General features: G+C 42.9%; 1 protein-coding gene across 1 annotated transcript in view; it reads right to left on the reverse strand.

Moving 5' to 3' along the window:
• LOC106568109 (roundabout homolog 2) overlaps positions 1 to 26,733 on the reverse strand; it is a 163,748-nt gene extending 137,015 nt beyond the window's left edge. The window contains exons 1-2 of the mRNA XM_082960439.1: positions 26,175 to 26,733; positions 21,628 to 21,954 (exon numbers count right to left, since the gene is read on the reverse strand). Of these exons, the coding sequence (XP_082816565.1) occupies positions 21,628 to 21,954; positions 26,175 to 26,229 (382 nt within the window). The 5' untranslated portion in view covers positions 26,230 to 26,733. The remainder of the gene's footprint in view (positions 1 to 21,627; positions 21,955 to 26,174) is intronic.
• Between the last annotated feature and the right edge of the window lie 383 nt (positions 26,734 to 27,116).

Consider the following 27,116-nt stretch of genomic DNA (forward strand, 5'->3'; position numbering starts at 1 on the left):
ACTGGTGGAAATCTGTCCTTTGGTCTGATGAGTCCAAATGTGAGATTTTTGGTTCCAACCGCCATGTCTTTGTGAGATGTAGAGTAGGTGAACGGATGATCTCCGCATGCATGGTTCCCACCGTGAAGCATGGAGGAGAAGGTGTGATGGTGTGGGGGTGTTTTGCTGGTGATACTGTCAGTGATGTATTTAGCATTCAAGGCACACTTAACAGCATGGCTACCACATCATTCTGTAGTGACATGCCATCCCATCTAGTTTGCGCTTAGTGGGACTATCATTTGTTTTTCTACAGGACAATGACCCAACACAGCTCCAGGCTGTGTATGGGATTTTAGACCAAGAAGGAGAGTGATGGAGTGCTGCATCAGATGACCTGGCCTCCACAATCACCCGACCTCAAGCCAATTGAGATAGTTGGGGATGAGTTGGACCACAGCGTGAAGGAAAAGCAGCCAAAAAGTGCTCGGCATATGTGGGAACTTCAAGACTGTTGGAAAAGCATTCCAGGTGAAGCTGGATGATAGAATGCCAAGAGAGTGCAAAGCTGTCATCAAGGCAAAGGGTGGCTACTTGAAGAATCTACAATATAAAATATATTTTGTTTAACACTTTTTTGGTTACTACATTATGCCATATGTGTTATTAAATAGTTAAACAGTTTTTATTCTACAATGTGGAAAATAGTAAAAAATAAAGATAAACCCTTGAATGAGTAGGTGTGTCGAAACCTTTGACTGGTACTGTACATATATATATATATATATATATATATATATATATATATATAGTTTTTAAATATTGTAATGGTTTCAATAATAATTCCCATTTTCCCCCACTATGGTAGTACCCATGAGTGCTGCTCTTATTATACAAGACAGTGCATCAATTCAGTCCTTTGCTGGATGCTTTTTTCCACCCTTCATTGTCACTTATTGGGAAGACAATTGTCTGTACACTTTTCTTCCCACTCCCTCCCTCATGCCATGTCTCTTCCTGCATTGACGTCTTATTGTTTAACTGAACCTCCAAAGTATCTCATCCATCATAAAGCCATTCAATAAATTACACTGTATCTTGATGGGCCCTTTAGTCTTCACCTTAATTACAACTGTAATGCTGCAACCATTACAGACCACAGACCACTCACACACTGCTCTCAGGGGCCATATAAACACAGATTGAAACACAAAGACACACACATGCACACTCACACAGACAAACACAAATGCATACACTCAAGTGCACACACAGACACACAGACATAGAAACACACACACACACACACACACACAAATGTAAAAGTATACATACAGCACCAGTCAAAAGTTTGAACACACCTACTCATTCAAGGGTTTATCTTTATTTGTATTATTTTCTACATTGTAGAATAATAGTGAAGACATCAACACTATGAAATAACACATATGGAATCATGTAGTAAACAAAAAAATGTTAAACAAATCCAAATATATATTTTATAATTGAGATTCTTCAAAATAGCCACCCTTTGCCTTGATGACAGCTTTGCACACTCTTGGCATTCTATCAACCAGTTTCACCAGGTGAAGCATACTACTAAAGTACAGTAATAGTATGCTTCGCCTGGTTGATCATCCTTGAGATGTTTCTACAACTTGATTGGAGTCCATAATGTCAATTGATTGGACATGATTTGGAAAGGCACAAACCTGTCTATATACTGTAAGGTCCAACAGTTGACAGTGCATGTCAGAGCAAAAACCAAGCCCTGAGGTCAAAGGAATTGTCCATAGAGCTCCGAGACAGGATTGTGTCGAGGCACAGATCTGGGGAAGGGTACCAAAACATTTCTGCAGCATTGAACATCCCCAAGAACACAGTCGCCTCCATCATTCTTAAATGGAAGAAGTTTGGATCCACCAAGACTCTTCCTAGAGCTGGCTGCCCGGCCAAACTGAGCAATCGGGGGAGAAGGGCCTTGGTCAGGGAGGTGACCAAGAACCCGATGGTCACTCTGACAGAGCTCTAGAGTTCCTCTATGGAGATGGGAGAAACTTCCAGAAAGACATCTATCTCTGCAGCACTCCACCAATCAGGCCTTTATTGTAGAGTGGCCAGATGGAAGCCACTCCTCAGTAAAAGGGACATGACAGCCCGCTTGGAGCTTGCCAAAAGGCACCTAAAGGACTCTCGAACCATGAGAAACAACATTCTCTGGTCTGATGAAACCAAGATTGAACTCCTTGAACTGAATGGCTAGCGTTGCGTCTGGAGGAAACCAGGCACCATCCCTACGCTTAACCACGGTGGTGGCAGCATCATGCTGTGGGGATGGTTTTCAGCAGCAGGGACTGGGAGACTAGTCAAGATCAAGGGAAAGATGAACGAAGCAAAGTACAGAGAGATCCTTGATGAAAACCTGCTCCAGAGCACTCAGGACCTCAGACTGGGACGGGTTCCAACAGGACAACGACTCATTATTTTTTGTTTTTGTTTTTATTTCACCTTTATTTAACCAGGTAGGCCAGTTGAGAACAAGTTCTCATTTACAACAGCGACCTGGACAAGATAAAGCAAAGCAGTGCGACAAAAACAACAAAACAGAGTTACACATGGGATAAACAAAAGTACAGTCAATAACAATAGCAAAAATCTATATACAGTGTGTGCAAATGGAGTAAGGAGGAATAAATAGGCCATAGTAGCGAAATAATTACAATTTAGAAAATTAACACTGGAGTGATAGATGTGCAGATGATGATGTGCAAGTAGAAATACTGGTGTGCAAAAGAGCAAAAAAAAGTTAATAAAAACAATATGGGGATGAGGTACGTAGTTGGATGGGTTATTTACAGATGGGCTGTGTACAGCTGCAGCGATCTGTGAGCTGCTCAGATAGCTGATGCTTAAAGTTAGTGAGGGTGATATAAGTCTCCAACTTCAGCAATTGTTGACATTCGTTCCAGTCGTTGGCAGCTGAGAACTGAAAGGAAAGGCGGCCAAAGGAGGTGTTGGCTTTGGGGATGAACAGTGAGATATACCTGCTGGAGCACATGCTACGGGTGGGTGTTGTGATGGTGACCAGTGAGCTGAGATAAGGCAGAGCTTTACCTAGCAAAGACTTATAGATGACCTGGAGCCAGTGGGTCTGGCGACGAATATGTAGCGAGGGCCAGCTGACGAGAGCATACAGGTGGCAGTGGTGGGTGATATATGGGGTGTTGGTGACAAAACGGATGGCACTGTGATAGACTGCATCCTGTTTGCTGAGTAGAGTGTTGGAGGCTATTTTGTAAATGACTTCGCCGAAGTCGAGGAGCCGTAGGATAGTCAGTTTTATGTTTGGCAGCGTGAGTGAAGGAGGCTTTGTTGCGAAATAGGAAGCCGATTCTAGATTTAATTTTGGATTGGAGATGCTTAATATGAGTCTGGAAAGAGAGATTACAGTCTAGCCAGACACCTAGGCATTTGTAGTTGTCAGAATCGTCCAGAGTAGTGATGCTAGTCGGGCGGGCGGGTGCGGGCCGCGATCGGTTGAAGAGCATGCATTTAGTTTTACTTGCGTTTAAGAGCAGTTGGAGGCCACGGAAGGAGTGTTGTATGGCATTGAAGGTTGTTTGGAGGTTTGCTAACACAGTGTCCAAAGAAGGGCCAGATGTATACAGAATGGTGTCGTCTGCGTAGAGGTGGATCAAGGAATCACCCGCAGCAAGAACGACATCATTGATATATACAGAGAGATTGCCAGAGGTCCGGACAACAGGCACTCCGATTTGACACACTGAACTATATCTGAGAAGTAGTTGGTGAACCAGGCAAGGCAGTCATTTCAGAAACCAAGGCTGTTGAGTCTGCCGATAAGAATACGATGATTGACAGAGTCAAAAGCCTTGGCCAGGTTGATTAAGATGGCTGCACAGTACTGTCTTTTATCGATGCCGGTTATGATATCGTTTAGTACCTTGAGTGTGACTGAGGTGCACCCGTGACCAGCTTGGAAACCGGATTGCACAGCGGAGAAGGTACGGTGGGATTCGAAATGGTCAGTGATCTGTTTGTTAACTTGGCTTTCGAAGATTTTGGAAAGGCAGGGAAGGATGGATATAGGTCTGTAACAGTTTGGGTCTAGAGTATCTCCCCATTTGAAGAGGGAGATGATCATGGCAGCTTTCCAATCTTTAGGAATCTCGGACAATACGAAAGAGAGGTTGAACAGACTAGTAATAGTGGTTGCAACAATGGCGGCGGAACATTTTTGAGATTGTCTAGCCCAGCTGATTTGTACGGGTCCAGGTTTTGCAGCGCTTTCAGAACATCTGCTATCTGGATTTGGGTGAAGGAGAAGCTGGGGAGGCTTGGGCAAGTAGCTGCAGGGGTTGCGGAGCTGTTGGCCGGGTTGGGGTAGCCAGGAGGAAAGCATGGCCAGCCGTAGAGAAAAGCTTATTGAAATTCTCGATTACCGTGGATTTATCGCTGATGACAGTGTTTCCTAGCCTCCGTGCAGTGGGCAGCTGGGAGGAAGTGCTCTTATTCTCCATGGACTTTACAGTGTCCCAGAACCTATTGGAGTTAGAGTAGCAGGATGCACATTTCTGTTTGAAAAAGCTAGCGTTAGCTTTCCTAACTGACTGTGTGTATTGGTTCCTGACTTCCCTGAAAAGTTGCATATCGTGGGGACTATTCGATGCTAGTGCAGTACGCCACAGGATGTTTTTGTGCTGGTCGTCAGGTCTGGAGTGAACCAAGACCCAAGCACACAGCCAAGACAATGCAGGAGTGGCTTCGTGACAAGTCTCTGAATGTCCTTGAGTGGCCCAGCCATAGCCCGGACTTGAACACGATTGAACATCTCTGGAGAGACCTGAAAATAGCTGTGCAGAGATACTCCCCATCCAACCTGAAGGGAGCTTGAGAGGGTCTGCAGAGAAGAATGGGAGAAACTCCCCAAATACAGGTGTGCCAAGCTTGTAGCATCATACCCACGAAGACTCTAGGCTGTAATTGCTGCCAAAGGTGCTTCAACAAAGTACTGAGTAAAGTGTCTGAATACTTATGTAAATGTCATATTTCATTCAAAAAAAATTGCTTTGTCATTATGGGGTATTGTTTGTAGATTGATAAGGGGAAAAATCTATTTAATCATTTTTGGAATAAGGCTGTAACGTAACAAAATGTGGAAAAAGTCAAGGGGAATGAATACTTCCGAACGCACCGTGTATATAATCACAAGGACAAAACATATTAATGTGAAGACACAAATACACACATGGACAAAACAGCTGTACAGTACATAACAGAGTACATAAATGGTTCTACATGTGTTTGTGGTTGTGCATAGTGTCACAATAGACGACCATGTCTTTGATTAACTAATCACCAGTCTGGACTAAGACCAAATAGAAACTATTAACCCCAGCTATTAACTTGGCCTCTTTGCAAAGCCTTTAATTTCCCTGTGGACCAGAGCCGGGGGCCAAGGGCCCTGTTGAATCGGCTCAATACAGCCCAGGTGGGCAAGTCACCTATTAAATCCATACAAACTCATTTAAGCCTTTAATGAAGCTCTGATTGACTTTGCAGGCCAACACATGTCTGACTCTCAGTCTCTACAAACACCAAGTCAGCAAGAGGTGGCCTCTTGTCTCCTCTTCGGATGCCTATAGTTGCTTGATTAAAAATATCCTGTTCTCTCTGTAATATGATTCTGTTTTCACCTAGATACATGTAATGTCACTAGCTAAATTAATAATACATACTACTAAGTAATAGAGATAGAAGAGGGACTACAGTCATAGTCTGCCCTGGGTTAGTCACCCAACTGGAGTGCTCTTTTATATTACAGACCAAGGGTTACAGTGATGGCAGCACTGCTTTACTGCAGGACTCACAGAGGGAGAGTGGCATAGGGATGCTCCTCTAAGAACGTTATTGAAGTGATATATGGCTGAGGCACTAAGGCAGCGGTGCGGTCAGCCTCACGTCATTAAACAGGCCTTCTCAGAGAACGCAGTCACAATTTGCTCCGAACAGCAGCTACAGAATGCTCGGCTATGAAAAGCCAATTGATATTTACTCCCGAGGTACTGTCCTGTTGCACCCTCTACAACCACTGTGGATATTATTTGATTATTATTTGACCCTGCTGGTCATCTATGAACATGTATACATCTTGAAGAACAATCTGGGCTTAATGGCCATGTACTCTTACAATCTCCACCCGGTACAGCCAGAAGAGGACTGGCCCCACCTCAGAAACAGGTTCCTCTCTAGGTTTCTTCCTAGGTTCTTGCCTTTCTAGGGAGTTTTTCCTAGCCACCGTGCTTCTACATCTGCATTGCTTGCTGTTCGGGTTTCTGTATAGCACTTTGTGACATCTGCTGATGTAAAAAGGGCTTAAAAAATAAATGTGATTAATTGATTAACACCATGCTCATGTCACTAACTGATATACTGTATCCTACATTTTCTGTGAAGTGAGAGGGTGGGGTGATGGAGAAAGGTTCACATTCTCACAGGGTAGAAATACTTTAAGACAGGAGAGGAAAGGGAAACAGGGACTAAATATATAGCTTCCTTTTCATCATAGTCTTTTTTTACTTTTATGTAGATGATGAACTACCACTGACCCTTATTCCAAATCATAGAGCGGGTGATTTATAGTGTAAACTACAGCCCAGCTAGTGATGTTAAAGGAGTGGACAAAGACAATACACAACACAACACGACAAGTTAGCATGCTAGTTCACACCAGACGCAGCCAGCCTTATGCTAACCAACTGTAAGAAAGTGCAGCAGAGCTGATAAAGGGGTTTGCACGGTCCAACTAACACCAGATGCTAGGCTTTAGCCAACTTACTTGAACAAGTAATGCACATCTAAGGAGTTAGCATGGTCCAGTTAGCACCAGATGCTAGCCCCTTAGCTCATTCTCTCTGGCCAAGATACATTTTGAGAAATTAGTTCCAGCGACATGCCCTAGCCACCTCTGCCTCTGTTCCATCGAACAAGTACACCCACACAGAACACACACTCTTACAATCACTTACACAGATTAAAGCTTGATTGTTGCTTTACAGATATTCTAATCTCAATGTGTTGACTGTACAGAATAGAGCCTACCCATCCCATTGACACTAATTCGTCATTTACATTTTTGTCATAAAGCAGACACTCTTAAGCATGAAACACATCGAGAATCTCACTGCCGACAGATACTTATCAACAACTTGCCTTTGAGCCAATCAGAGAGCAGTGGGACTCCAAGTGGCGCAGCAGTCTAAGGCACTGCATCTCATTGCAAGAACTATCACTACAGTACCTGGTTCAAATCCAGGCTGCATCACATCTGGCTGTGATTGGGAGTCCAATAGGGTGGTGCACAATTGGACCACACATTGTAAATAAGAATTTGATCTTAACTGACTCCCTAGTTAAAAAAAATACATCCATCCATGAATGAGCCAGTCACACTTCATATGGGATGGTAGCTAGCTAGGTGTACAGAGGCAATGCACACAACACTAAACACTTCCTCCAAGCGAACCACTCTAGTTAGTATTGACATAATAATTAAATCAAAGTGGATTAGCTAGTTTAAAGGAAACAGCTGCTGAGTTAGCTAGCTAAGGACACTGTACTATGTTGTGCTAGCTAGCGAATATGCTAACATTTGCTAGCTGGCTAAACATTTGGCAATGGGCTGGCACTGGCAGTACAGGATCATGGAGAGTGAATTAAATTGTTTCTTTGTAATCTTGCTATGTAGTCTAAACTCAGCAAAAAAAGAAATGTCCCTTTTTCAGGACCCTGTCTTTCAAAGATAATTCGTAAAAATTCAAATATGAAAACACAGGACACGAAAGAGGCCTTTCTACTGACTCTGAAAAACACCAAAAGAAAGGTGCCCAGGGTCCCTGCTCATCTGCGTGAACGTGCCTTAGGCATGCTGCAAGGAGGCATGAGGACTGCAGATGTGGCCAGGGCAATAAAGTGCAATGCCAGTCCTGTGACGGACAGCTGATCGTCCTCACAGTGGCAGACCACGTGTAACAACACCTGCACAGGATCGGTACATCCGAAAATCACACCTGCGGGACAGGTACAGGATGGCAACAACAACTGCCCGAGTTACACCAGGAATGCACAATCCCTCCATCGGTGCTCAGACTGTCCGCAACAGGGTGAGAGAGGCTGGACCTAGGGCTTGTAGGTCTGTTGTTAACCAGACATCACCGGCAACAACGTTGCCTATGGGCACAAACCCACCGTCGCTGGACCCGACAGGACTGGCAAAAAGTGCTCTTCACTGATGAGTCGCGGTTTTGTCTCACCAGGGGTGATGGTCGGATTCGCGTTTATCGTCGAAGGAATGAGCGTTACACCGAGGCCTGTACTCTGGAGCGGGATTGATTTGGAGGTGGAGGGTCCATCATGGTCTGGGGCGGTGTGTCACAGCATCATCGGACTGAGCTTGTTGTCATTGCAGGCAATCTCTATCTCGTTACAGGGAAGACATCCTCCTCCCTCATGTGGTACCCTTACTGCAGCCTCATCCTGACATGACCCTCCAGCATGACAATGCCACCAGCCATACTGCTCGTTCTGTGTGTGATTTCCTGCAAGACAGAAATGTCAGTGTTCTGCCATGACCAGTGAAGAGCCCGGATCGCAATCCCATTGAGAACGCCTGGGACCTGTTGGATCGGAGGGTGAGGGCCTTTGTTCAGGAACACATTATTCCATTTCTGTTAGTCACATGTCTGTGGAACTTGTTCAGTTTATGTCTCAGTTGTTGAATCTTATGTTCATACAAATATTTACACATGTTAAGATTGCTGAAAATAAACGCATTTGACAGTGAGAGGGCGTTTCTTTTTTTGCTGAGTTTAGCTGTGGCCATCTGGTTAGTTGTAAGGACTGACGCCGGCCAGGAGAAGCAGGTACGGGGAGTCAGACATTTATTCGGGAACAGACAAGGAAACAAGACAGGAACAGCGTCGGAAACCCTGGTAACACGGACATGAGACAATTAATCCCGAAGCAGGGAACAGAGCTTGGGAACAGACAGATATAGGGAAGGTAATGACACAAGTAATTGAGTCCACGTGAGTCCAATGATTGCTTTTTACATGTATGTTAAATACATTTTATTTTTGTCACTAAATAGTTTCCATATACAAAGTACCAGTCAAAAGTTTGGACACGTCTACTCATTCTAGGGTTTTTCTTTATCTTTACTATTTTAAACATTTTGGAATAATAGTGATGACATCAAAACTATGAAATAACACATATGGAATCATGTAGTAACCCCAAAAAATCCAAATATCTATTTTAGTAACAAAAAGAGAGTCCTATTTGGTAAAAGACCTTGTCCATATTATGGCAAGAACAGCTCAAATAAGCAAAGAGAAATGACAGTCCATCATTACTTGAAGACACGAAGGTCAGTCAATCCTTAAAATTTCAAGAACTTTGAGAGTTTCTTCGGGCAGTTTCATAAACCATCAAGCGCTATGATGAAACTGGCTCTCATGACGACCACCAAAGGAAAGGAATACCCAGAGATACCTCTGCTGCTGAGGATAAGATCATTGGAGTTACCAGCCTCAGAAATTGCAGCCCAAATAAAGTAACAGACACAACATCAACTGTTCAGAGGAGACTGGGTGAATCAGGCCTTCATGGTTGAATTGCTGCAAAGAAACCACTACTAAAGGACACCAATGAGAAGAAGAGACTTGCTTGGGCCAAGAAACACGAGCAATGGACATTAGACCGGTGTAAATCTATCCTTTGGTTGGATGAGTCCAAATGTGAGATTTTTGGTTCCAACCACCGTGTCTTTGTGAGACTAGGTGAACAGATTTTCGCCGCATGTGTGGTTCCCACCGTGAAGCATGGAGGAGGTGCCATGGTGTGAGGGTGCTTTAGTGGTGACACTGTCTGTATTTTATTTACAGTTCAATGCTCACTTAACAGCATGGCTACCACAGCATTCTGCAGCGATAAGCCATCCCATCTGGTTTGCGCTTAGTGGGACTATCATTTGTTTTTCTACAGGACAATTACCCAACACACCTCCAGGCTGTGTAAGGGCTATTTGACCAAGAAGGAGAGTGATGGAGTGTTGCATCAGATTACCTGGCCTCAACAATCACCCGACCAACCCAATTGAGATGGTTTGGGATGAGTTGGACTGCAAAGTGAAGGAAAAGCAGCCAACAAGTGCTCAGCATATGTGGGAACTCCTTCAAGACTGTTGGAAAAGCATTCCAGGTGAATCTGGTTGAGAGAATGCCAAGAGTGTGCAAAGCTGTCATCAAGGCAAAGGGTGGCTACTTTGAATAATCTCAAATATAAAATATATTGAAAAAAAATTTAACACTTTTTTTGGTTACTATTAGTTTTTATGTCTTCACTATTATTCTACAATGTAGAAAATAATCAAAATAAAGAAAAACCCTTGAATGAGTAGGTGTATCCAAACTTTTAACTGGTACTGTATTTTTCTGACTGTTAACGAGGGACCTTCAGACGAGTCTTGTGAGGCCTGTGGGCGCCCTAGAGCAAAACATGTACATGTACATGTTCGTGAGAGTTTCACCTTTACACAGAGGGGTCATATTAGTGTGTAGCAAAAACTGTTCAGACGCTACAAACAGATGTTGGCAGATCAGCTGTACCGACTTCAGACGAGTCCCAAGAAGATTGTGTGGGTCACAGAAAAACGTAGAACACCATCCTGTTCGCAAGAGTCCCATATTTCCATAGAGGGGTCATACTACTTTGTAGGCCAAACTGTTCGGATGCTACAAACGGTTATGTGAGAAGCCCAATTTTCAGGATGTCTCATTGTCTGACACCTTTCTCTAGTTCTGTCACCTTTCTCCAGATATCTCTACCTTAAACTGACAGATTTTTATGGGTATTTTTGTATTATGTTAATTCATTTTCAGCGGGGGCGCGGACATCGGGAGGGTTAATCAGCTTTTTGATAGGCCACACCCGTCAGGTGGATGGATAATCTTGGCAAAATATTAATGCTCACTAACAGAGATGTAAATAAATGTGTGCACATCATTTGAGAGGAATAAGCTTTTTGTGCTTATGGAACACTGGGATCTTTTATTTCAGATCATGAAACATGGGACCAACACTTTACATGTTGCATTTATATTTTCAGTGTATCTAAAAAAGGATACATTTTTAAATCTTTCACTACTTAATTTTTTTAATGACATTTCCTGGGGAGGATGGTCCCCTTAAACTAGAGTTCCACCATCTCCTACTCACACACCTCTTCCTCTCTCAGGAGCTTTATGCTAAGTAAACTTACTCTTACGCATCACTATCTTTTCTTTTGTACTGTGCTGGAGATGTTGCTTCTCATGTCAAAGATATAGTACACCATAATGAAAAGAAGATACACTATACACTTCATATCTTAAGATACCTAAACTCACTTCTTTCTAGTCTAGTATACTGTGCTAAGACCCGCCCATCACTGGTTTTATACCCTAGCTCTTTAGTGGGAAGCTCACACAATGACAACATTGCCATGGACGACTAGGTCCCCTGACATTTGAAACTGTCAGAAAGTGCATGGTGGCCCAGCCAAGTTCACTCACCTATGATCTCGTTTCTCAACACAGGCTTGACAATTGGGAGGTGGAGGAGGATTAGTACATGAGAGGGGTGTCTGTTGACTGTCTGCAGCCTTTCTCCACGCTCAAGCCACCCTGTCCCCACACCTTCTCAGGACACTCAGGGAGGCATGGCATGGGGCTGGGAAGGCTGGAAGGCAGCAGGTTGGGAGCTGTCAGTGTGAGAAAGCGGGACCGATGATTAATGAGAGCTGGCTGGGTGCCAAATACCAATTCATACATTCCACTCAGCAGCTTTACCACGGTCTAACCACAATCATAATCTCACAATGGCTCTTACCACAAATGTGTTGAATAATTATTGAACAAACCACTAACTCAGCACCATCTCACCACAATCTAATACAGCACTACATGATCAGTGACTTCAAACACCGCAATGTCTGCCATATCAACCACATTCTCACTGACCACTAAGTCCACACACACCATCACAATATGCAATACTGTACATTGTGTGCAAGCCAAAATATCTGACTACTCCAGGCGTTTATCCTAACCGTCTGTTTGTCTGTCTATCTGTCTGGGACGATGAGGACTTATTGACTGACAATTGTCTGTCTGGCTGGCTACTCTTCTAAAAGCCAGAGGAGTGTACAGACAGAGAGGGGAGGGGGTGAGTGGGTGGGGGGGGTCTGTTTGTGAATTATTTATACCAATCAACACCCTCACATTCCCCCCCGGCTCCCCCACCGCACCTCACCCCTCCTCTCGCAACACATCATCATTAATGTGATTCTGTCAGTCATTATAGCTACTCCTAACCCCATCAGCAGCCAGTCATTCCCATTAAAGCCGTCTGCAGGAGGTCGGGGGGGTCAGAGGGGCGTTTGTGGGTGCTATAATGCTTTAACTGAAATAGCGTTCAGCTGCAGTGTTGGAGCGGTCAGTGGGGCGGCTGGGAGGTGGGAGGACGGCTGGCTGGGTGTTGCTGACATTGACAGCAAGTGATGATTGTTATTAAAATAATCCCTGGCTATGCTGACAAAACAGCAGAAGCCTGTCGACACTGTGCCGGCACTGTGTAACAGTGTCAGAAACACACTTTGTCACAGTGTCAGAAACACACTGTGTGCTCTTCAGACCTGATCCACCTGCCCTCGAAGGCACAATGTTATTAAAGCTGTTTCTCAGGCATCCCAGGAATTAACACTTCATCGTAATACTGCTCTTTAGTCAACTACTCAGAAAGTCTAAATAAAATGTCATCTATATTCACATTAACTAACAATTTTATGTGTGAGAGCCCCCAAAAAGATTGCTTAGAGACAGCCATTGAGTGGGAGACATCTCCTCATTAGTCTGTTTCACACCCAAAGACAACATTCCCACTCAGCACCTGCTATCATTTCCTGTGTTAAGACATGGAGGCAGTCGTCATCGAGATAACTATCTGATTAGCATCTCAATTTGAGCTTTCTCACTATGGGCAAGTCAGGAAGGTATCTGTGTGGATTTTTTTTTACCAGAACGTAGGCTAACATTGAGGTCTAATGGGACTAATGTATCTGCATTTTTAAAAGAGGGTGGGGTTAAGGTCAGGGCTAAGGTTCAGGGGCTTGAAACGGGGTGTCAAAAACAATATCAGAACTAGAGCCAGAATTTTGAAAAGTCCAGGCCAAGCTGAAGTCTTCTGCTTTTGCTGTCTCTAACACAGTTAGATGAAATCCCATAGCTATCCTGTTATCTTACCACACACTAACCCAGCATGATTTAAAATACACTACATAATCAGAAGTATGTGGACACCTGCTCGTCGAACATCTTTTAAAAATCATGGGCATTAATATGGAGTTGGTGCTATAACAGCCTCCACTCTTCTGGGAAGGCTTTCTACTAGATGTTGGAACATTGCTGCAGGGATTTGCTTACATTCAGCCACAAGAGTATTAGTGAGGTTGGGCAATGATGTTGGGCAATTAGCCCTGGCTTGCAGTCGGCGTTCCAATTCATCCCAAAGAAGTTCGATCGGGTTGAGGTCAGGGCTCTGTGCAGTTCTTCCACACTGATCTCAAAAAAACATTTCTGTATGGACCTCGCTTTGTGCGCAGGGGGCATTGTCATGCTCAAACAGGAAAGGGCCTTTCCCAAACTGTTGCCACAAAGTTGGAAGCACAGAATCGTCTAGAATGTCATTATATGCTGTAGCGTTTAAGATTTCCCTTCAATGGAACTAAGGGGCCTAGCCCAAATCATGAAAAACAGCCCCAGACCATTGTTTCTCCTCCACCAAACTTTATAGATTGGCACTATGCATTCGGGCAGGTAGCATTTTCCTGGCACCAGACAAACCCAGATTTGTACTGCCAGATTATACTGCCAGATGGTGAAGCGTGATTCATCACTCCAGAGAACGTGTTTCCACTGCTCCAGAGTCCAATGGCGGCGAGCTTTACACCACTCCAGCCGACGCTTAGCATTGCGCATGGTGATCTTAGGCTTGTGTACAGCTGCTCGGCCATGGAAATCCATTTCATGTTGCTCCTGAAAAACATTTATTTTGCTGACGTTGCTTCCAGATGCAAGTGAGTGTTGCAACCGAGGACAGACGATTTTTACCCTCTATGCGCTTGTGTGGCCTACTACTTCACAGCTGAGCTGTTGTTGCTCCTAGATATTTCCACTTCACAATAACAGCACATACAGTTGACCGGGGCAGCTCTAGCAGGGCATAAATTTGACAAACTGACTTGTTGGAAAGGTGGCATCCTATGACAGTGCCACACTGAAAGTCACTGAGTTCTTCAATAAGCCCATTCTACTGCCAATGTTTGTCTATGGAGATTGCATGGCTGTCTGCTCAATTTTATACACATACTTTTGTATATATAGCGTATGTACCATTTAGAGATGTATTTAAACTGCAACATGTAATTGTTTTCATATCTCATCCTCCCATGGCATCCCATTAAAAAAAAAAAACAATACAAGCCAGCACATCTCCCTCCTACTCACACACTCTCCCTCCCACCACACACTCTCACACTCACAGCTGTCTAGCTGGAGAACTGATGTGTGTGTCTCAGATATCCTGCGGCTCTTCACCCATAATCCTTTCCCAGGACAGCAGGGCAGTATTGATTACAAACCAGGCAGAGGAAATCGCAGGAGGAGGAGGAGAAGAGTACGGAGGGATAAAGGATAGAAGCGGAAAACTGAGCAAATTTATATTTATTAGGATCCCCATGTGATAGGGGAAAAGATTTAGGAAGGAGAAAGCGGGGAGAGATGGGATGCACAAAGACACACAGAGTTTTTAGGTTTTGTCTTCATCCAGCAGCTGTTGGGTTTGAGTGAGAGGGGTGTCCTCCCGGGTGCTCCTTCAGTCTCACATGGGCTGGCTCGCGCCAAACACAAATCCAGCAGTGTAAAGATCAGGTGTCATAACCATACCAACCATACCAACAATGCTTCATCACTGACCCCAGGGCACTGACAGACAGCAAGGCAGATGTCTGATGACAGGGAGGAAAGTGTACACCACGTCATCAGGTCATACTTTCCCTTAAGACCCCCACTTAAAAACACACTGCAAACCACCAGTGTAGTATGGGGAACGAATGTGGATATTTATGTAGCTACAGTATGTGTTTAGCCCATTTACATTCACAGACCATTCACATTTTGTGCATTGTTTCTCAGTTGTCTGTTATGAGTGTGCAGAATGTATGTGCAGTGGCAAGGAACCAGTTCAATTTAGCACATATTAGAGATGTGAATATTCAACCCACCCCCCCATCCAATACCTTTTAAGAAAGTTGAAGCTCATTTACTAAAAGCTAAAATGACCATTTTGACATTGGCTGCTGTAGGTTCATTCACCTCAGTCGATATACAAACACATAGCCTATTAGCTATAATTAGCCGCTACACATTAACTTACATTAACTCAGCACCAGGATTAAAAAATATAATTGAATACATACAGAGGGATCTGTTAGAAGAAAAAATATTTTATTAACAAAAGGTAAACAAATAAGTATGCTTTACAGATTTCTTTTGTGTGCAGTTTTACAGCTAATTTCCTGCAAACCGACTAATTTTGCCATGACTTATGCCATTTTAATATGATATCATAGTGAGTGACTAACAACATCATTGGGGGCCCCCTGGAAGTTATGCATGTGCCCTGCATTCCCAGTCGATAATTTGGCCATGATTGCTACAAATTTACTGTAGATGAGTGATTTGGAGGCCACAGGATGAGGCCGGACTTTTTTGGGGGGATTTTATAGTAAAGGCGTAACTTAACTGTAAAAATGTATGAACTTTTAATGTGCCATGAACACAACCAGTCATGATGTTTCCATCTGATTGTCAAACAAATCACAGCAAAAATTAGGTTACCTTCGATCGTTCATCCAAAATAATTCCAGCATCCGAACAGCGTACTGTGCACCCGCCAATGTTCCTTCAATCGCAAGTGGCTGAAACTATCTCACCGGAGAAAGTGTCAGAGCGAGTGAAACAGTGCCCTTCTGTTTTACTATATGTAGCCCATGTATCTGATTCTGTCTGGCAGCATCAGATATAGTACATGGGCTACACATACATGTCCTCTGCCTCTGCAACGATTATCAGCAGCAAAGAAATGCGTATTGTATCCCCCTAGAGCAGGGCTCTCCAACCCTGTTCCTGGACAGCTGCCATCCTGTAGCTTCTCACTCCAACCCTAATCTAGCGCACTTGATTCTAATAATTAGCTTGATGATAAGCTGAATCAGGTTAGTTACAACTGAGTTTGCAGTGAAAACCTACAGGGGGCGAGCTCTCCAGGAACAGGGTTGGAGAGCCCTGCCCATGAGTCTAAGGGCCCGAGGCTGGCCTCGTCCAAAACCAGGCTTCCTTAATACGGGTAAGCCTGGGGAAGTTCATGGCAGAAAAATAGCTAAATAGGGGTGGAGACCCGGTGTAAATCAGTGACACCTCACTATACGTCAAACCAATAAAATGCCTTGCTTGTGCGGAGCTCCAATAGTGCTCAATAGATTAGTGTCGTAGGTGCAACAGTGCATGATGATTATTTTTACAGTCTATGGTGAGGATGGCTGGAAAATTGCTGATTAAAACCCCATCAAAATACAGTATGTTGATCTATGTTGATTTTGTGTGTAGAGCACACTTCTGACAAAACATTATTTTAAATTCCTCCAGGTTTTGCTCCATTTTCTGCTATTTTGCAAACTAGCATACAGAACAATTCTTTGTAAAATGTGTCCTTCCTGGTTTGAAAACAGTGACGAACAGAACACATAGCACCAATGGGCATGTGGGAGGAAGGGTTCTTGAAATGTAACATCCAATCAAATTCTTGCCACTGGGAGCCAGCGGACCATTCATACCGTTTTTGCAATACAAAATTCTCCAGACCTCCAAGGGAGGCGTGACAGTGACGTGATTTTGAAGGTATGGTAACGTGAGACTACTACTAAGCTAACATATGGAATTGTTTTAAGATGGTCATACCAAGGATAATTAAGTGATTTGACTTTGAATTTTAGGACCCCTGTAGGTATAAAAAATATATATAAAAAAACATTTTGAATAAACATTGAATTTGGCTGTACTGCTATTAGCCCATATACATGCATTGAATAACACATGAATACATGGAAAAACAGATAGTCAAACATTTTATCAAAAGGAAGCATGTTTTGAGATACATTAGAAAGCTCTGAAGGTAACCCCTTACCAAGTTACTTTCAGATGATCTATATAGCACATTTCAAACATGAATGCAATGCGCTTCACAGGAAAAATATAATAAAAACAATGCAAATAAAAACAGAAATATTTACTACAAAACAAACATAACAAACAAAACAATAACAATAAAAACAGAAAGACCAAAAAAGCACCCTAAGCAAAAGCAAAGCTAAAAAGGTGTGTTTTACGATATATGTCCACAGTGTAAATATGTACACAGTTTCGACCCCCCTCAGCTTCTCTGGTAGGCTAATCCAGAGACAGGCGGCATAATAACTAAAAGCTGCCTCTCCATGCCTCTTGGTCCTAGGCTTTGGGATAGTTAAAAGGCCAGTGTGCTAGAGGACATGAGGGACCTACTGGGTACATAACTCAAAAGCATGTCTGATATGTATTGGGGTGCAAAATCGTAGATAGATATAAAAAACAATAGAATAATCTTAAAATGTATTCTAAAACTCACAGGCAGCCAGTGCAGAGACTTCAAAACCAGTGTGCACACAGGCAGCACTGGCTGCTTGTGTGCTCTCCGTCTGATCTTGGTCAGTATCCGTGCTGCAGCATTCTGTATGTTTTGCAGACCAGACAGGAGAGCATTACAGTAGTCAAGCCTGCTTGTAATAAAAGCATGGATAAGTCTCTCTGTATCAGCCTGACATAGAAACGGCCGCACCTTGGCAATGTTCCTCAGTTGGTAAAAAGCTATTTTGGTCACATTCCTGTTCATACACTCAATAAAATCTGTAGCAACTTCAGAAGTAAGATAATGTTTTTTAATAATGCGTTCAGTATTACCCTTTGCTATGAGCAACAAGGTAGTAAAAATACACAGTGGTGATCAGATAAAGCAGTGTCAACAATAGAGGATACATCAATAGAAAGCCCTGGTAATAACCAGGTTGAGAGTATGGCTGCGGTTATGGGTGAACCCAGTAACATGTTGGATAAAGTCCATCGAGCTAAAAAGATTCATAAATTCAATGGCCTTGGAGGCAGTCTCTTTGTCAAAATGAATATTAAAATCGACCAACACAATGATTTTATCATAGTTCTCAAGGACAATAGACAATAGTTGAGAGAAATAAGTAAAGAAAGCGGGGCTGTGCTTTGGTGACCTATACAGGGTTATAGCCAGCACTGGTGGCTGACTTAAACAGTATAGCAAAAGACCCAAAGTTGCCAAATGAAATGTCCTTACAGCTGAGAGCATTAGTAAAAATAGAGGTTGTCCCCCCCACCCTTTTTAATTTTGGGGGGAGAGGCTTCAATAAGAGCGGCACTACAGTCTGAAGACAGCCAATGCTTTAGTGAGAAACGTGCATCAACGTTGCCCTCACTAATGAGGTCATTCACAAGAAAGGTTTTACTAGTGATTGCTCTAACATTTAAAAGCAACACATTTAATGAGTGTGGGCCACACCTGGGCATCTGCATCATGGTAACCAATGGAATAACAACCTAATGATGAACGTTACAACAACGTTTTCTAACAGTCTCCAATCTATCAGAATGGTAGGATATGACAGTTTGTTTAAACTCAGTAGAAGGCAGAGTTAGAGGAAGATACATTAGGCTACTCACAATAACCATAGTGCCATTCGTCGTAGAGCAAATTAGAGAACACCATCATGAGAGTCTCATCTTATCCATAGAGGGGTCATATTAATGTGAAGGCCAAACCGTTCAGATGCTAAAGACATTTTCGTGAGAAGACCGATTTTCGAGATGTCTCATGGTCTGACAAACACCGCTGTAGCTCTGCCACCTTCCATCGTAGATGTGAAAGGCCGACATATGCGGATGCAGTGGATTTAAACGCAGCCCAGCTCATGAGGCCCCTTGGTGATGTGAGGCCTGAGACAATTGCATCTTCTGCATAATGGTAAGGCTGCCAGTGACTAACTAGACTAAAATTGACCAATGTATTTTTTTGACATGGGCTTATTGAGTGACTGTCAATGAGTGATATATAACAAGAGAAAAACTGCTGATGCACAACCACGTTTCGAAATTGCAACTTGTGTATTCCACTATTCTAACTCTCAACAGTATGTGGAGACCCCAAATGAGTTCCTAAAAATATATATATATACATTACCAGTCAAAAGCTTGGACACACTTACTCATTCCAGGGTCTTTCTTAATTTTTACTATTTTCTACATTGTAGAATAATAGTGAAGACATCAAAACTATGAATTAACACAAATGGAATCATGTAGTAAACAAACAAGTGTTAAACAAATCACCCTTTGCCTTGATGATAGCTTTGCACACTCTTGGCATTCTCTCAACCAGCTTCATGAGGTAGTCACCTGGAATGTATTTCGATTAACAGGTGTGCCTTGTTAAAATGTTCATTTGTGGAATTTCTTTCCTTCTTAATGAGTTTGAGCCGATCAGTTGTGTTGTGACAAGGTAGGGGTGGTATACAGCAGACAGCCGCCCTAGCCCTAAGTCCATATTATGGCAAGAACAGCTCAAATAAGCAAAGAGAAATGATAGTCCATCATTACTTGAAGACATGAAGGTCAGTCAATTAAAAAAATGTAAAGAACTTTGAAAGTTTCTTCAAGTGCAGTCGCAAAAACCATCAAACGCCATGATGAAACTGGCTCTCATGACGATTGCCACAGGAAAGGAAGACCCAGAGTTACCTCTAATGCAGAAGATAAGTTCATTAGAGTTACCAGCCTCAGAAATCAGCAATTAACTGCACCTCAGATTGCACCTCAGAGAGTTCAAGTAACAGACACATCTCAACATCAACTGTTCAGAGGAGACTGTATGAATCAAGCCTTCATGGTTGAATTGCTGCAAAGAACTACTAAAGGACACCAAAAGAAGAAGAGACTTGTTTGGGCCAAGAAACATGAGCAATGGACATTAGACCAGTGGAAATATGTCCTTTGTCTGATGAGTCAAAATTGAGATTTTTGGTTCCAACCGCCGTGTCTTTGTCAGACGCCGAGTAGGTGAACGGATGATCTCCGCATGTGTGGTGAAGCATGGAGGAGGAGGTGTGGTGGTGTGGGGGTGATTTGCTGGTGACACAGTCTGTGATTTATTAAGAATTCAAGGCACACTTACCAGCATTGCTACTACAGCATTCTGCAGCAATATGCCATCCTGTCTGGTTTGCGCTTAGTGGGATTATCATTTGTTTTTCAACAGGACAATGACCCAAGACACCTACAGGCTGTGTAAGGGCTAATTTACCAAGAAAGAGAGTGATGGAGTGCTGCATCAGATGACCTGGCCTCCACAATCACCTGACCTCAACCCAATTGAGATGGTTTGGGATGAGTTGGACCGCAGAGGGAAGGAAAAACAGCCAACAAGTGCTCAGAATATGTGGGAACTCCTTCAAGACTGTTGGAAAAGCATTCCAGGTGACTACCTCATGAAGCTGGTTGAGAGAATGCCAGGCTGTCATCAAGGCAAAGGGTGGGTACTTTGGGTTACTACATAATTCCATATGAGTTATTCCCTAGTTTTGATGTCTTCACTATTATTCTACAACGTAGAAAATAGTCAAAATAAAGAGTAGGTGTGTCCAAACTTTTGACTGGTACTATATATATATATAAATGTTTGTATTAATTTTAAAAATGAGGTCCAGACCTCTGTGTCCTAATTTGTAACTATAGTCCTGCCCTACCCACACACAGTCGCATTTAAGTAAAAAAGAAATGTAACACCTAATTTAACGTCAAGCCCTCCCATCCCAGAGGCCACATTAACTTCCCAGTGAGGGGCAGAGAGTGCACGACGTCAAACACAAATCAAAGAACAATCTAGAGACTTCATCCATTTTTCATGATTTTTTTCATTTAGCCTCTTAGGACCCCAGTAATGGCAATCAATAGATCAAGCTGCTGTCACACCGTTAAGACCTATAGGGACCACTATATAGGTCTACACACACACACACACACACACACACACACACACACACACACACACACACACACACACACACACACACACACACACACACACACACACACAAAATGCCTTTATTCAACACAATAGTATTCTCTGCAATTATTCTCTATAATTATACTTCTTCATAACTAGAATTTATGACTGCAATATTACCATCCACAAAATATGTGCTACTACTGTCCTTTTAATGGTCATATCATCGAGTTTACAATAACAGCATCATTAAAACACATACACATAGGCAACACAGCTCGTCCAATGGGGCACTCTATCTTTCCAATTTCATGGCACTCATCCATAACATAAAGAATTGTGGGTGGGACTTACATGCTACTTCTAATGATGCGTTTCTGCTCACTGCCTCCCCCAGGTAGTTACGGGCCACACACACGTAGCTGCCGTCGTCTGGCTTGCTGCGTCGGCCGTGGACGATGCGTAGGAAGAAGAGGGAGCCGCTGGGCAGCAGCATGCGGTGGGAACGGGGGTTGTCCCGGTCTGTCTCCACCCGCTCCCCATCCTTGTACCACTCCACTGTGGGGGCGGGACGCCCCTCCGCCTTGCAGTTGAGGGTGGCCGGCTCCCCCTTGGACACGATGAGGTCAGAGGGGTGCTCCATGATCCGAGGAGGGGAGTCATCCTGACGCAAACGAGATCCTGGGAGGAGAAGATTGGAGAAATGTTTAGCTACACATACGCCAACATAAGATATGTTCAGTAATACCAACTGACAATATCGGTAAGTCTGGATTGATGTGTAAAATATACAGGGAGAAAGTCTGAGAGAAAGCCTATATATGACTGCCAGGCCCTGACAGGCACCACACACACCATGGCACCACACAAAAATGAGCCGCAATATCCACACTGACAGACAGAAGCCAGAGAGTTATTATGGCTAATTAGCTTTTTCATTTACACATTCCGTCAAGTGCTCTGTTCCTCTTAGATGCTGCTGGGTGGTGAGTGGGTGAGAGAGTTGGTTGTTAGTGTGTGTAGAAAAAAAATGTTGTATGTCGGTTTCTATTTCTAAGCGTGTCTTCAGATAGGCACGTGTGTGCCCATTAGGGATATAGAAAATATAATCAACATGTATGTGTGTCTTCTGTTCCTCTTTGACAGATGCAGACTTTTGCATTCAGTGTGAATGAGGAGTCTGTTTCTCTGTCCCTCACCCAGGGTTTGATGTCACCGTGAACAAGTCAACAGGAACACATTCCTCATGTCGTGTGTCAGCTGGAAGTGGAGGAAAAGCAACCCAACCATGCTGGGGGAAGGAGAGGAAGCAGCAAGTGTTTGATGTCATTACCAAACGCTTGCTCCCACACTGCCTCCAGCTCTACCTAGTACCCACAACCCACAACCCTCCTCTTCTCCCCTTGTCTGTGTCGGTGACGCAGCGAGGCATCACAACACAACATGATTCTATCATTACTCATACCAAGACAAATCGGATATGACAAACACTACTCTGTTTTTCTGTGTAAGGATGGGAATAAGCACTTAACAGGGTAAACTGGGAGAGAGCTATAGTGTTCAGTTGGATGACAAGACTAGCTGAGCCATGACAGAAATATGTTTTAGTAATGGGTTTAGTTTTCTGCAACTGTTGCTCTTTCAAGTCTGCACACCTCTCTTTGATGGAAAATCTGCTAAAAATACACAAAATAAGTCTATTTCCACCTTCTCAAATCCATCAGACTCTACCTAATCCAACAGGTGGATTGCTAACCTGAGCGAAACTGCCAGCCACTGGCTTGCCACACTCCAAAACGCCACTCTCAGATGATTACCAATACCCAGCCCACTCAAGTGTGCCGACTCCCTGCCCGTCTGACTTACTCTCACTCTCACTCCCCCTCCCTTCCCCACACCCACCACCACCTAATGTTTAATGGCCATAATGGGGGCTGGCTGGATCCATTCAACTACAACCATAGTTATAAATTCATACATAACCAAAGATCTCTGCCCTCCAAAAAGCTTCTCATTTCATTAGTCCCTTCAGTGAGCCTGTTCATGGAACTGCCCACGCAATTCATGCACTCAGTTTCATCCAAGTCCTGAGAGCAGTACAGAAACCGAAACAGACTAATACTCATTACAGCCACCCAGGGCTTACTCTACTACAGCCCTGCATATGAGCAGTGGTTTTTATCCCTGAATAAACTAGTCTTAAAGGTCTTCCGACAACCTGAACTTTCTGAGATAAGGTTTCCCCATAGAGCAGCTATGGTCTTTCCAAACTCATTACTCTCTACCTTATCTTGCTCTCTCTGAGGTAAAACTGTACGCCCAGGCGACAGCAGAAATGTCATGGCTTCGCTTGACTGGGATTTAGCTGCACTCTGGCTAAACAAAAACATATGAAAACAGCATCTCCCTCTGCACTTTAACTTTGACCATATCAACTGTCACATCCATTACAGCTGACATCCCTCTCCTACTGAACATAGCTGTTGGCTGGAATATTCATAAAGGGAAGTGTACTGAGGGAACCCAGTCAGTCAGAATAGTTATGGTAATACCATCACCTACCACTGATATTATCAACACGTTGTAGTAATATTGACAAATGATAATGTCCCTTGAAATTACAGTGGAATAACTATTATCCTTTTAAAGTGCATGTACAATGAATGTATTTGAATTGCTGATTGGTGAACTGCACTGTGCACATACAGAGTTTGCACTTCACCCAATGTGCAGTTATCAGGAATTGACTGAATATAGAATAATGATATGATATTGACCATCTTGGACTCTCCCATCACAGCAGATGATGATAATGTGTCTTTCTCTGTGACATGGCATTGTCTCATAATGTTTCTGTTTAATCTCAAGCTTACTTTCAATAACACAGCGCTGCCAAGACCTTGCCATTTAATCACCCGCAGACAGTCAAATGGCCTTTTGCCAGAAACTCTCCATGTCACCCTCTTTTATACACAACACTAACACACATGCACAGGCAGAAAACAACCTCAAAACCAACTTGACAAAGTTATAAAGCAAAGAATCGATGAAGGGAGAGACGAGTGAGTGTATGTGAAAGAGAGTGAAAGACAGAGAGAGAGAGATACTGCTACTAAAACCCAATAAAATACTCATACTAGCACACAGTATAACACCTGCTACTCAATTGTACAGGTACAGGAGTTGAATGAAAGCCCTGTAAGAGTGGTTAAGAGCGTTGGGCCGGTAACTGAAAGGTCGCTGGTTCAAATCCCCGAGCCGACTTGGTGAAAAATATGTTGATGTGCCCTTGAGCAAGGCACTTAATAACCATATTTGCTCCTGTAAGTCGCTCTGGATAAGAGAGTCTGCTAAATGACTCAAATGTAAATGTGGTAGAATATAAGCAATGGAGTTGGGCACCACTGTGTATACGGTAGTCAACAGCCATAGGGATGGAACCAACCCCCTCTCTCACCAAATCAATACTTTCAATGTGGACATGGACATCAAAAACAGCTGCATGTCCAGTGGGGGACAACACAGTGGCATTGGCCTGGAAAGCCCATATCGACCAAGACAGGGAGCTCAACCGTTATGAGTGCTGTGTCCTCACCAGTGATGGTGCTCAAGGGACAGACAGTACGTACAGTATGTCCTGTGACCAGTGGACACAATGTAAATATATAACAGACTGAAACAAGTCACAGGACTATAAGATAATTCAGCATAATAGTCTCCATGACATGTTTTTGGTAATTTTCAGACAAAGAATCTAAGTTCCACCAGCTGCATATCAGAACCCAAATCATCTGGGTCTAACACAAGCCTTCTGATGTTCGGGGTCCAACTGTATAGATCCACCAACTCCACCCAATTGTTTTCCTTCTTTACATTTCTTAGACAATATTGATGTCCCTCTAAATTCTTAAATGGAAAATCCACTCAAAACTATATTTTGCTATTTTTTTCATTCCGCTGTTGACACAGTCCCAAGATGTTTTCTATGTCAGCAGTCAAGTTTTCAAGACTTAGGACTCATCATGATGATGTGGCAAGCGACAATATGCTTCTTGAAAATCCAATATCTTAAAAATTTGACTGCTGACATGCAAAACATTTTGGGATTAACAGTACACGAATGAAAAAAATACCAAAATATAGTTTTTAAGTGGATTTTTCCTTTAAGACTGTGAAACTTTAGTAGGACATCAATGGTGTCTATGAAATATAAAGAAGGGGGTTACAACTTATTATTAACAAAAGAAAGATGACAATGAAAGTGAAAGCTGCTGACTATTGAATATGTGAGTCACCTATGGGTAATTGACACAATACAGTGCTGAATGTCATTAAATTGAAACCGAATAAATGGTGCATTCATTTATCAGCCAAGGGCAAAATGAAACCTTTCAAATTTTTCCTAATTGACTTACATCAATCAGGAAAATGTATTAATTAACAATGAAATGAATCAGGAACACCTAAACAAGCATATGTTTCGAATTGCAATACATTATTCATTTGTATGATAGTTAATAGACTTTCAACGAATTCAATCGATAAAAAAACACATTGACAATCCAGTGCTCATAAAATAGTCTGGTGCAACAAAGCCAAGTTGAAAGGATCAAACCCTGCGTGTTGAGACACATTAAGCGCGCAAAGAGAAACCACATGTGTGCACCCCTTTTTCACCTGCTTTTTGCAACGTTTTGAAATGAGGAATAAACAGAACAAGTCAGGCAAAATACAGTTGCTACTGCAGGTGCTCTAATCAAACGCGGGGTTGTTCGATGTTTTAGGTGGGGTACACACACTTAGACTATGTGTATATGTAAAACGAAAAACAGGGAAAAGCTATAGTTTTATTACAAACTTAATTGTGGTGACCAAATCAAATGAAAGGTTCCAGGACTTACCGTTAACTTGGGTGTGCAATAGTCCATAGAAAAATAAAAACCGTAGTAGACCCATTCTGGCATAGTAACCGTCCACGGTATATTAGCGCAAAACTCGTCAGATAGACTTTACCTTGCTTATTGTGCGACTCTGTAGTCGGTTCTGAGCACATAAACTGATGAATTTTAATATATATAATTTAAGTTATATTTTAATGGACAACGAAATCATTCACGATACGACTTCATGTTTTCTCACCAAGAGCGCACCCGATGGGTAGCCTACTTCTCCACACAACATTTGGATGTGTCTCATCACCAGACACTAACCAAAGAACGACGATGTGCTCGCCTCATAGCATCACCCCGACCGGCTCCCAGAGCTTATTTCATGCAATGCTCCTTCTAGCTAAAATCGTCGAAAACGAAGCCATTAGGCGACAATATAGAATATAAATGGTCTGAATGACCATCATTTCGAAAATATCACTCCGACGGAATACGCGCAGTTCAGTAACCTACAGGCGGGACTGTTGTGAGACAACGGTGGTGGACTGTGGCGGTGGTTTCAGACAGAGGTGAATAGCTGCACAGTTACAGCCCCCTTCCTCGTGGAACTGTACATTGGTAGGCTACAGTAGTAGTGGTCTACAAAACGCGAATAGCAGACTTCCATCAAACCATCTCAGAATGTGCTTGTAGTTGGGGCCGAAGATAGCGAGGCAAAGAAGAGGAAACGTGCAGAACGATTTGGAAATAATTGATTCCATTTTATATTTGTACTTTTTTAATGATTTAATTTAATGCGTTGATCTGAAGTCAGTTTGGGTTTAGATTAGAGGGGCAAACTAGTCCTAGATCTGAACTGTCGACATAGCTACAGAGCGCTGTGGAAACCACATACAAATCACATAACCACATTAGGATATGCCAATATTTCTTGGGAAGATTTGCGCATAGAAA

The sequence above is a fragment of the Salmo salar genome, chromosome 13, assembly GCF_965601325.2.
Source record: "Salmo salar chromosome 13, fSalSal1, whole genome shotgun sequence".
In the NCBI taxonomy this organism is placed as follows: Eukaryota; Metazoa; Chordata; class Actinopteri; order Salmoniformes; family Salmonidae; genus Salmo; species Salmo salar.